This window comes from Scyliorhinus canicula, chromosome 2 (genome assembly GCF_902713615.1).
Source record: "Scyliorhinus canicula chromosome 2, sScyCan1.1, whole genome shotgun sequence".
Taxonomy (NCBI): domain Eukaryota; kingdom Metazoa; phylum Chordata; class Chondrichthyes; order Carcharhiniformes; family Scyliorhinidae; genus Scyliorhinus; species Scyliorhinus canicula.
The window spans coordinates 169,463,233-169,475,796 of NC_052147.1; the positions used below are offsets into that span (position 1 = coordinate 169,463,233).

The following is a 12,564-nucleotide window of genomic DNA, read 5'->3' on the forward strand; positions in this document are numbered from 1 at the left end:
CAACGAGGTTGCCCAGCATTTGGGCCACATAGTCAGTTGGGCCCCTACCCTCGATTCCCTTCGGCAGGCCCACTATTCGAATGTTCTGCCACCTCGACCGAATATCCTGGTCCTCGACCTTTCCTTTCATGCTCCCCTGGGTCGCCACCAACCTCTTGATCTCTGCCTTCAGGGCAACAATTCAGTCGCTCTGGTCTGTCAATGCCTTTTCCAGCTCCCGTATTGTTCTCCCCTGGGCTTCCAATCTCTTTCCAATGCCATTGAGAGCCATCTGCATGGTGGCTAGCGCCTCCACCTCTGCCACCTTGACTGCCTCCTTTATCTTGGCCTTGATGTCATCCTTCATCGCTTTTAGTTTCCTGGTTAGGAACGTCTTCCATCCATCACCTGGCGGGGGAAGGGGGGGCTTGCTTTCCGGGTCACCATCCCCCCCCCCCTCATAGGGGTGGCCAGAAACCTTTTGCCTCTTGGGGCTGCCGACCCGCTTGTTTGAAACTCCTGTCCCTTGCTGCAATTCCAGATGTCCCTGCGGCCTCTCGAGCTGCTTCATGGAATTTCCAGCCTATGTGTTCTCATTGAAGGTATGGAGATATTTAAGTCCGATTTTGCGGACTAAATTCGGTCAAAAGTGCCTATTTTGTTGTCTTATGGAGGAGTGCAACCTGATATGCGACGATTCAGCACATCCCCATCACTGGAAGTCCTGTGACAGCACTTTTTTTTTAAAAAGCTAAATGTTCATGAAGTAGCAATTTCCACGAGAATCCAGTGTTGAGTAAAACAAGCATTTTGTTGCTATTGCCCCGCACGACGACCTACACGTGTGAGGTTGTGAAGATGCACAAAGGAACTGGCTGAAAGCTGCACCTGTTGCGCATTGCCCTCTCCTGTGAACCTGATTGTGGTGAGATTGTGAGGACAAAACAGGACAAACCCTTGCACATTATTTTTTTTAATTAAAAAAATTTTTTTTTTTTACTACATTTAGAGTACCCAATTAATATTTTCCAATTAAGGGGCAATTTAGCATATCCAATCCACCTACCTTGCACATCTTTTCATGTTGTGGGGGTGAAACCCACGCAAACATGGGGAGAATGTGCAAACTCCACACGGACACTGACCTAGAGCCGGGATCGAATCTAGGACCTTGGCGCCGTGAGTTTGCAGTGCCCCTTGCACATTAAAGGTAAACGAACGTGGCGTGGGTCGCAGAGGTCGGCCGGTGTGGGTCGCAAAGATCGGCCAGTTGGCAAAAGTGGGTTGAAAAACACTGCTTTAGAGGAAATTGACAAGTTGGTATGATCATGCCAGTTACTGGTATTTGCATGCTTGAAACTTAAATTTTCCGCTTCAGTAACTGTACATTTTTTTTCTGTGAAGGAAATTTGACCTGTACTCTGAGTGGATGATAAAAGAAGACATCAGTAACTGTTTAATTGCAGTTGCACCATATGGTGGCCCAATTGGTAAGACTTTCTGTAGCTTATTTAATGCATCTTTTTTGCCTCTTTCCCATTTTTGGAAGTGCGATCTTATTAGAAACAAAGTTGGGTATGACTGGTGGCAATGTGAAATAGTTGTTCATCTGTTGCAGCTTTGATGATCAATGGATCACGCAAGGAAAAAGCTCCAAATTTACGACCTGTCGTGGAAATCTACTCCTCATCGGGAAATCGAATCATTTCCTTCCCAGTAAGCTTTACTTTTCTGTTATTTCTTGTTATCCCAATTTGAAATACAACTTGGCTAAGGAATGACAATAGTAAAATATTGTGGACGCTGGAATAAGGTCAGAAAATGCTGGAAATACTCAGATTTGGCATCACCTGTGGAGAGAGAAACAGAATTAACGTTTCAGACCTTACTTCAGAATGACAATAATATTTCACATGAATAATCTACACAGAAAAAACTTTTAAAAACAATACTAGAGGAAGATTTCAAATGTTTTATTGTAGCATCATAAAATGCCAGAGTTGAGGTAGGAATTGTACGATACCTTGTTAGCAAATGGTCAGTCCAGCCTTACAGTAAAAGTGGTGAAAAACTTTATGATCTCTTAACTGGTCATGAATACCCCACCTTCATTCTCCACCGCCAACAACCCCCACACACCCATTCAACTTGTTAGGAAGGTTTATCTATTTTTATTTAAGTTAAATAGCATAAAGTTAAATAGTTATAAAGACAAATAATCACTGAATGTCATCAGTGAATCAGCTGCATCAAAGCATTTACTTCTTGCTTACATGATCTTGTAGCCCTGCTTTAATTTTTCTTTGGATGTTTTTTAATTCATTCTTGCGATGTGGTGTCACTGACTCGGCCAGCATTTATATCCATCCATTCCCTACTTGCCCTTGAGAAGGTGGTGGTGAACTGCTTTCTTGAACCGCTGTAATCCGTGTGATGTAGGTACACCCACTGTGCTATTAGGGAGGGAGTTCCAGCAGCGACTGTGAAGGAATGGTGATCTATTTCCAAATCAGGGTTGTTAGTGACTTGCAGGGAAACATTCGATGGGGTTCCCATGTGTCGAATGCCCTTGTCCTCCTAGATGACAGCGGTTGTGGGTTTGAAAGGTGCTGTCTGAGGTGACTTGGTGAGTTCATGCAGTGCATCTTGAAGATGGGGCACAATGCTGCCACTGTGCATTAGTGGTGGAAGGAGTGAATGTTTGTCGATGGGTTGCCAGACAAAGCAGCCAGCTTGACTTGGATGGTGTCAAGCTTCTTGAGTGCTGTTGGAGCTGCATTCATCCAGGCAAGTGGTGAGTATTCCATCACCTATTGGTCAGAGTCATCACTCCTGGGGGGAAGTATGCTTTCCTCACAGTTTGACAAATTGCAAATTGTTGGGGTGACTCGTGCAGGATCCTAACATCATCAAGGAAACAAAACAACTTATTTATTCATGTGTACATGTAGTTGTTTAATTTTAATCTGATGTGCCTTTATTTACATGGCAGTTTTGTCCATTCTGTTTGGTTATCACTTAGCTTCTTTGCTGCTCAGATGCCAGTCTTCCTTGTTTGAGCTCTCCAATGCACTGTTAATTAAACACACTTCCTTCAAACGTTAGTTCACTCACATTTCCATTGAGAATATTGTTTGATTCCTGCATTTTAACAATGCATGCCATGTACATGTTATTACTTCTGTTAAAATATTATTTTGATTGTTGCTTCCGCTACCATTCTTCCTGTCTGACAAATGAACTGCAGAGTTAGTAAGTTTTTTCAAAATTCATTCTTGGGATATGGCAACACCAGCATTTATTGCTAACCTTGAATTTCTTTGAAATGTTCTTTGCAGCAGCTAATATTAGTAATCCTTCATTTTCATTGGGGCAATAACCTGGAATTCCTTACCTAATACCAATTTGGGAGCACCATCCACCAGAAGGATTACAGCAGTACAGGAAAAATGCCAATCATCACTTTTTCAAAGCCGCTAGCAATGGACAGTGATGGCACCTTACCAGTGCCGTGCACATCCTGACTCCAATTTTTTTTTTTAAAGGTTATATCATTCTCAATGTATCCAGCACAATTGAATTGTAAAACATCATGCAGGTCTATTAGCATAGTCTCCATTTTTTTTTGTAAAAAATTTTTTTTTGTAAAATATTTTTATTCTCCGTTTTCTTCAGAATTTACATCCCACCAACAAGCAGTAAACGGTAACAAATACAAAATCAATCCCCTTATCAACAACAACGATCCCATTCTCCCACCACCCCAAACAATGGCCCACCTGACAATATAAGCATAAAATAAAACAAACCCTCCCACGGTGGGAAAAACAAAGGAAAAAAGAAAAAGGAATCGGGAATCGCCTATGGTCACCATTGACCTATAGAGTCCACCCCACCCTCCACCCCCCTAACATTCAATGCCATCCAATCCCCAAAACAGTACCATAAATGATACCCATGAATTGTAAACACCCCCCCCCCCCCCCCCCAACTCCTCCCCTCCACTTCCTCTTATAAAACTCCTCCCCCCAACCTCTGTTCCTTCCCCCCCAACTTTCCACCCCGGCTAGACTCATCGGAACCCGTTTTGCCAGGCTCTGATGACCACAGCCCCTCCCCCCACCTCACGCCCGGTCTATTTCCACCTAGCCCGGTCCCAGGAAAACCAAGAAATCCCCTTTAGCACACAGACCCCGCATACACAAAGCCCCAAAGAACCATCATTGTAAATGAAAGTCCCATCTCTTCCCTTGTCCAAATATATGCAACATTGCCTCATTTAGCACATACACCAGCACGCAGTGAAAAAATACAGTTACATGAGGCTACATCGGTACATGACCATTTCTCAATTCTGCCACAGCCCTTCTGCCTTTGCAAACTCCTCCGCTGCTTCTACCATCCCAAAATAAAAGTCCTTTTATTTGTAGGTCACCCTCAACTTAGCTAGATATGCTATGCTGCACTGCACCTTGCTGATGTACAGTGCCTTCTTCACCCGGTTGAAAGCAGCCCGCCTCCTCGCCAGCTCCACTGTAAAGTCCTGATGTATGCGTATGCCAGCTCCAGCCCACTGCACCACCCGCTTCTGCTTTGCCCAGCACAGGACCTTCTCCTTCACACTGTACCTACGGAAACACAGAGTCACTACTCTTGGCGGCTCACCCTCCTTTGGTACAGGCTTCCACGACCGATGAGCCCGATCCAGTTCATATCGGGAGGGATCATCCCCCTCCCCCAATAGCTTTGCCAACATCGTGACCCTTGTTGATCTCTATCACCTTCCGCATCTCCTTCCCCATCGAGGTAAGTTGGTCACTGTGATACAGTAATGTGTCCTCCACTTCCTTCAGCGCCTCACCTTGTTCCCACACCTCCGCCACTGCGCTGAATACCGCTGCCCTCACCGGGGCAATCGCCTCCTCCACCAGCACTTTCAATACCGCCCCCATCTCCTTCCTCATTGCCTCCATGTGTTTTGTGAACTGCCTTTCGAGTTCCACGGCCATCACCGTAGTCATTTCTTCAGCCGTGGGCAATGCGGCCTCACATGGTGCCCCAGCCTCCACTTTCCCTGCTGTCCCCGCGGAGACCTTTCCACTCCCCGACGGACTTTCAGCCACTTTTTTCACTGTCGTTTTGTGGGAATGAGTTTCGGTACTTACAGCTGCGGGCCTGTGTGAGGAAACTGGTGTGTCCTTTGCCGAATTGCCGCCCCTGGGGTTGCATAACAAGGTGGTGTCAGTAGGATGACGGAGATCTACAAGGAATTAATGGACCGGGGGGCACCCGGACAGGTCAAGTTAAGTGAAAGTGGGAGGAAGAGCTGGGGAGGGAGTTGGAGTCTAGTCTGTGGGAGGAGGCTTTGAGGAGAGTGAATGCATCCTCTTTGTGTGCTAGGTTTAGCCTTATTCAATTCAAAGTAGTCCACAGGGCGCATATGACGGTGGCCAGAATGAGGTGGTTGTATTCAAGCTAACCCATAAATTGGAAGTTAATAATACTTCTACTTTTTGTATTGTTCATACCTGCAGTGGAAAAGTGGTATTGTAGTTCACATTGGCTGGACTATCGTTGAAGATCTGCTTTTTATACAAGATGACGGAACTGTTCTGATCCATGACATATTTGGCACGTTTAAGAGGCACTTCAGCATGGGAAATGTAAGTTGATGTGAAACATGATATTGTACAAATCTGATCATAGAAAGGGTGGTTTAGCACACTGGGCTAAACAGTTGATTTGTAATGCAGAACAACGCAGCAGCGCAAGTTCAATACCTGTACCAGCCTCCCGAACATGCGCCGGAATGCGGCGACTAGGGGCTTTTCACAATAACTTCATTGAAGTCTACTTGTGACAATAAGCGATTATTATTATTATTATTATTATTATTATCCCTTAGAAAACATTGTAATTTGGACAATTGATCTATATAGCAGAGGGTGCTTGATACTCATTGAACTATATTTAATGGTGAGCCATCAAGAGACGAGGAAAGGCACAGCACAGTGGCAAGCACTGCTGCCTCACGGCACCAAGGTCCCAGGTTTGATCCCGGCTCTGGGTCACTGTCCGTGTGGAGTGTGCACATTCTCCCCGTGTTTGCTTGGGTTTCGCCCCCACAACCCAAAGAAGTGCATGGTAGGTGGATCGGCCATGCTAAATTGCCCCTTAATGGAAAAAAATGAATTGGGTACTCTAAATTTAAAAAAATAATAGTCGAGGAAAGGAAGTTGATTGGGAGGGTTGGGTGAGGGCAGCCTGTCAGTTAACAAATCTTCATAGAAGTCCCAGATGAAAGCTCTTGTTCTAGTGGTCAGATGGACGTAAAATATCTCCCTATTCTTTTCAAAGTAGAGAAAGGCATTCTCTCGATGACTCTGTCAAGTTCAACTCTCAGTCAAAACTATCAGAGACAAGTATAATTGTTCATCTCATTTATGGAATTTTTCTGCGGACAAATGGGTACCAGATTTATCTATGCAATTTCAGTCACTGCAGTTCAAAGTTCATAAAATGGCCTGGGATGCTACATTAATGTTAATATTTCCCCTCACTTAGCTTGGACAAGGGTAGAGAAAACTTTAACGAGCCAAAAATAACTCCCATTCTCCAAGTTGGGCAAAAATAATATTCAGAATATATTGAAAGCATTTTTCTCTATTGGGTAGCTTGTTTCTGTGCAGCTACAGTACCATCATGTTGCTACTAATAGATTACTATTGTCAATTAAGTAAGTAAGTGGGCGGCATGTTGGCTTGGTGGTTAGCACTGTTGCTTCATGGCGCTGAGGTCTCGGGTTCGATCCTGGCCCCGGGTCACTGTCCGTGTGAAGTTTTCACATTCTCCCCTTGTCTGCGTAGGTCTCGCCCCCATAACCCAAGGATGTGCGGCCTATGGATTGGCCATGCTAAATTGCCCCTTAATTGAAAAAAATAATTGGGTACTCTAAATTTATTTTTGAAATTAACTAAATAAGTGCTCTCCTCCCAATGTCAGCTACAAAAAGAGGCCCTTGTTGATCTGTCTGTGATTTAATGGTCACAAACATGCTAGTACCAATTAGCTGTGAAATGCAACTGTTTGCTGATTTTACTCTATGTAATAATTCCTTAATATAGAAAAAGTATTCAAATAAATTTACATAATAATGACTTGTGTTTAAAGATATTATTCAGTAATGGAATAAATTTATTGCTTTCATTTTGAAGGAGGTGTTACAAAATCGAGTTATGGAGGCCAAGATTTTTTTCACTCCTTATGGATCAGGAGTTGCTATATTAACTGGTGCCTTTAGATTCACACTTGCCACAAATATAGATGACCTCAAACTCCGGCGATTCCCTGAAGTTCCAGGTAAATATTCTAAGATTCAATAGTGGAATCAAATTGCTGCAGTGCAACCCACTTCAATTTGGTAATTGGTTTATATTAAGATTTAAATTAGATTGAAGCTCTGACATTTGTTGACTCAGTATATCTACTAAATTCATAATTTGTATGAAGACTCAGACTAATATGATAGACTCATAGACATGGAGTCATGTATATGTAGTTAGTTCAACCCTTTGGAGGGTTGACACTAAAGATGTGCAATTGGATTTATTGTTTTTTAAACATTTTTACATCGGATGTGGACCTCGCTGGCAAGCCCAGCATTTGTTCCCATCCCTAACTACCATTGAACTATCTGGCTTGCGAGGCCATTTGAAAGGGCAGTTAAGAGTTAATCACATTGCTGTAGATCTGGGGTCAGATGTAAGTCAGCCCAGGTAAGGAAGGCAGATTTCCTTGCTTAAAGGATATTAGTAAGCCAGGTGGACTTTTCTGAGAATCGATGATTGTTTCATGCTCACCAATACTGAAACTAGCGTTCAATTCCAGATTTTTATTAATTAATCGGCTGTTGTGTGATTTGAACCCAAGTCCCCCAGAGTATTAGCTGCAGCCTCTGGATTACGAGTCCAGTGACATTATCACTACCCCACCATCTTGCCCTGATATCATGATATGATCAGCAATGACTAATCCCATTTTACACACACTTTGTTTCCAGTTTAAATTCTAAACGCTGCCTAATGTATCCATTGTGAAGTTAGTTTCAAAACTCTCCTTGGGGGCACACGGTGGAGTTCATAACACTTTTGGAAAGCAAGTTATATGGATGAACATTACATTTGAATTACTGGAGTGATATTTCATTGGATAAATAAATTGTGCAGAAACATCAGAATTTATTCGATGTGTATACTACTATTCCCTTGCTAGCAAACTAACTGAGCACAAACCATGCAAAGTCACGTGCAACAAATGACCCAAAATGTGCCATCAAAATAAGGGTGAGGCTAATAACATTCACCATTGTTTATGTGGAAGAACCATATCAGCTTCATAGGAAGACAGAGGAGAAATTACACTCAAATCATAAAAGTTTCTGTTAAATTTCTCACCTGTTAACTTCACAAAAATGGTGTTTTATTGTCTGACTTCCCTTTCAAATACATTGAGTGTCATCAATGTGTTAATTGCTAATTACGGCCAGTCAAGCAACTGTGGCGTCTCATTCCTTCAGGTATAATTGGAGATTTAAAGTAATTTTGGAATTTAAAAAAATTTCTTCTGTATTTTTCTTCCTCTCATTTTTAAAATTTCTCTTTCTGCACCTGGTTTGGCATTGAATACACCAACTCTTAACAGTGTAGGAGAAGGAATTTTCAGTTAATGTCTAAGCTTTAACTTGATTGGTTAAAGAGATATACAATTCCTTTCTCTGTTCAGCTCCCAGGTGCCATGTTGAAGGCACTGCCATTTCTACCTTGTGCTTCAGCAGCTTGGAGGGCAAAAATATTGTCAATGTCAAATCCAACAAAAGTCCATCAATCTCAGCTTTAAAATGTTCAGTTGACTCAGCCTCCACAGCTTTATTTTTTGTTCAGGGGGTGAGGGGGCAAGAATTCTGGATTTCCACTACCCTTTGTGTAAAGAAGTTCTTTCTGACATCAACCCTGAACTGTCTAGTTAATTTTAGTGTTATTTCCCTTTTTTCTAACCTTCCCTACCAGAGAAAATCCTTTCTATGTACCCTGTCAAATCATTTAAACACCTTAAGCACCTTGTTTAGATCACCACTCAACCTTCTTTACTCAAGAGCATAAGACATAAGTATATGCAACCGATCCTCATAGATTAACCCTTTTTGGGTCACCATTGATTCTGGCAAATATGGGAAGCATGAAATAGCAAACTGAGAGGGCGTGAGTTTAAACTGAGAAAACGTTAGATCGCAGGTTCTTATTCATATCTGCAGTGCAATACAGTTCGGAACTCCATATGGTAGGCCTTAATAAGCAGAAGCACTCATTGAAAACATACAGTTCTTACATATGTTTTGCTTCTTCTTTGACAATCTGCATGATTCTGCATTACATAATTATATAGAAATTTAAATATAGTTATATGAAAGGAGCACTTGACTGACCTATCTCATGTTTGTAACTTTAGTTTTCTTTACTTAAGCTCTTGATTCTGTTGTGTTAGTATGTATGACTCCTTATTTTACCAGCTTATTAATTGTTTCACTATTGTTCTGAATAATTGCAGTTCTACCTCGTGAAACTTTTAATTATAAGTTAGTCTTTGTTGCTGTATCATTTGCACCAATTATAAAGGATAATGTATTTCAAGATGATTTTGCAAAACTGTTTCTCCACACTGTTATTGAATAATTCAGTCTACAATGTCCTTTAATGAAGCCTCTTACCATAATATTTGTTATCATAATATGATAGATTAAGAAAGACCCCCACAAAACATTTGCAATGCAATTAATTTATTTATTGCAATAGTACTTCTTTAAATCTCAATCCCCTTCCATCCTTCCGGTGCCATCCTTCTCATGCCAGACTTATCATATTCCTTTCATCTCCCTCATATCATGGTCCTCTCATTCTCGCTTTCCCAACCCCCACTCCCCAATCCTGCACCTGCATACTGTGCCATCTTGATCTTTCATTTCATCTCTTCCATGCCATTCCAATCCTTCATTCTGTCCCTTCGAGGACATCCAATCTAATCTCCCATTCCACACCTCTTGGGCCATCTTCACTCTCGCGTGGGAAGAGGCGTGAAAACTCCTATAGATCTGTAAAAAGAGATTAGCAAAAGTAAACATGGTTCCCTTAAAAACAGAGACAAGAGAAGTTATAATGTGAATAAGGAAATGGCAGATAAATTAAACAATTTTTTTCTAACTGTCTTCATGGTAGAAGACACAAAAGGCATTCTGGAAATAATGGCAAACCAAGGGTCTAGAGAGAATGTGGAACCTAAATAAATTAGTATTAGTAAATAAATACTATTGGAGAAATTACTGAGAATCAAAAATGACTTTAAAAAACATAAAAAATAAAACGTCCCAAGGCACTTCACAAAAGCACTATAAAATAAAACATAATGATGAGCTAGATAAGGAAATATTAGGGCAGATGACAAAAAACTTTGTCATAGAAGTAAGTTTTAAGGAGTTTGGTAAAGGAGGAAAGTGAGATAGAGGTGTATACGGAGAGAATTTTAGAGCTAAGGCCAAGGCAACTGAAAGCACGGCCTCCAATGGTGGAGTGATTAAAATCGGGGACGTACAAGAGGCCAGAATTAGATGAGTGCAGATAACTCGGAGGGTTGTAGGGGGGAGATTACAGAGATAGGGAGAGGTAAGGCCATAGAGGGATTTGAAAGCAAGGATGAGAATTTTAAAATCAAGATGTTGCTTGACCAGGAACTGGGGGCATCTGTGTGCACAGGGGTGATGGAAATGGGATTTGCTGTTGAATTAAAATGTGAGCAGCAGAGCTTTGGTGTACCTCAAATTTACTGATGATAAATTGTGGGAGACTAGACTGGAATGTGTCGGAATTGTCAAATCCAGAGGTAACAAAGGCACTAATGAGGGTTTCATGCAGTATTTAGACTGGGGCGGGAATAAAGTTGGGAAATGTTCCAGAGGTTATAATAGGCAGCCTTGGTGATGTGCGAATATATGACTGGAAGTTAATCTTGTAGTCAAATATGACATTAAGGTTACCAATACACTGGTTTAGTCTTAAACTGATGCTGAGCAGAAGGAGGGAGTAAGTAGTTGGGGAACAGAGTTTGGAGCAGGTGCCAAAAAAATGGCTTCTGTTTTCCCAATATTTAGTTGGAGGAAATTTCTGCTCAGCTTGTACTGGATGTTGGAGAAGCAGTCTGATAATTTGGCAACAGATGAGAGGTTAAGATATCCGAGCTTGATGACATGTAAGGTTTTAAAAGAGGTAGCTACAGATGCATTGGTTTGATCTTCCAGAATTCCCTCGATTCTATAATTCCCATGGATTGAATGGTAGCAAACATAAACCCACTACTCAAAAAAGGACGGAGAGAAATCGGGGAACAATAGGCTAGCTAGCCTGACATCCATTGTTAGTAAATGCTATTATCTGTTATTAGCAATGTGGTAACAGGTTACTTAGAAAATGGTAATATACCGAACTAGTCTCAACATGAGTTTATTTATGTGTAAATCAAGTTGACACACCTTTTCAATTTATTTTTGAGATTGCAACCAGCAGGTTAGATAAAGGGAAACCAGTGCAATAGTGTATTTGAATTTTCAAGAAGCATTCATTAAGGTACCATAAGGGTTATGACACAAAAATAGGGCTCCTGTGATGGGGGATTTGGGGGGCAATGTCTTAGCATAGATTAAGGATCAGTTAATGGACATAAAACAGATCAGGAATAAATTGATTATTTTGGTTGGCAGGCTGGGTATGTGCTTAGGCCTCAGCTATTTATAGCATTGATTTGAATGAGGGAATCTAGTGCAATATATCCATGCTTGTTGATGAGACAGTTACGTGGAAAAGTAAGCTGCAAAAGGATTTAAACAGATTGAATGCTAAGGCAAGAACATGGCAGATAGAAAATAATGTGGAGAAATGTGAATTTACAATTTATCCACTTTGCTAGGGAAAATAGAAAAGCTGAATATTGTTTAAATGGTGAGAGGCTGGAAAAAGATATTTGAAGGGACCTGGGTGTCCTAGTATATGGATCGCAGAAAGTTAACATGCAGATACAGCAAGCAATTAGGAAGACAAATGGTTAGATACCTTTATTTCAACAAAAGAATTGGAGTAAAGATATCTTGCTGAAATTATATAGTGCTCTGGTGAGACCATTCCTGGAGTACTGTGTACCATTTTGGTCGTCTTACATAAGGAAGGATATAATTTGCTTAGAAGGAGTGGAACAAAGCTTCACAAGATTAATTCTGGGGTTGAAAGGATTGTCCTGTGAAGAAGATTGAGTAGTCAAGGCATATATTGACTTACATTTAAATGAATGAGAGGTGATTTAATTAAGACATGTAAACTATTTAAGGGATTCGATAGGATACATATAAGGAAGATGTTTCCTCTGGACTGTGGGGTCTAGAACATGGGGTCTGTTACTTAGGACTGAGATGAATTTGCTCGCAAAAGTATGGGTTTTTGGAATTCTCTTTCCAAGATAACTGTGGATGATCGGTCGTTGAATATATGC

General features: G+C 41.3%; 1 protein-coding gene across 2 annotated transcripts in view; it reads left to right on the forward strand.

The window, feature by feature from the left end:
- The first annotated feature begins 1,351 nt into the window (after positions 1-1,351).
- The window catches only part of vps16 (vacuolar protein sorting 16 homolog), an 87,919-nt gene continuing 76,706 nt past the window's right edge, over positions 1,352-12,564 (forward strand). For both annotated transcript variants that reach the window (XM_038789020.1, XM_038789021.1), the window contains exons 1-4: positions 1,352-1,469; positions 1,598-1,695; positions 5,514-5,642; positions 7,194-7,338. In XM_038789020.1, coding sequence (XP_038644948.1) covers positions 1,409-1,469; positions 1,598-1,695; positions 5,514-5,642; positions 7,194-7,338 — 433 coding nt within the window. In that variant the 5' untranslated portion in view covers positions 1,352-1,408. The remainder of the gene's footprint in view (positions 1,470-1,597; positions 1,696-5,513; positions 5,643-7,193; positions 7,339-12,564) is intronic.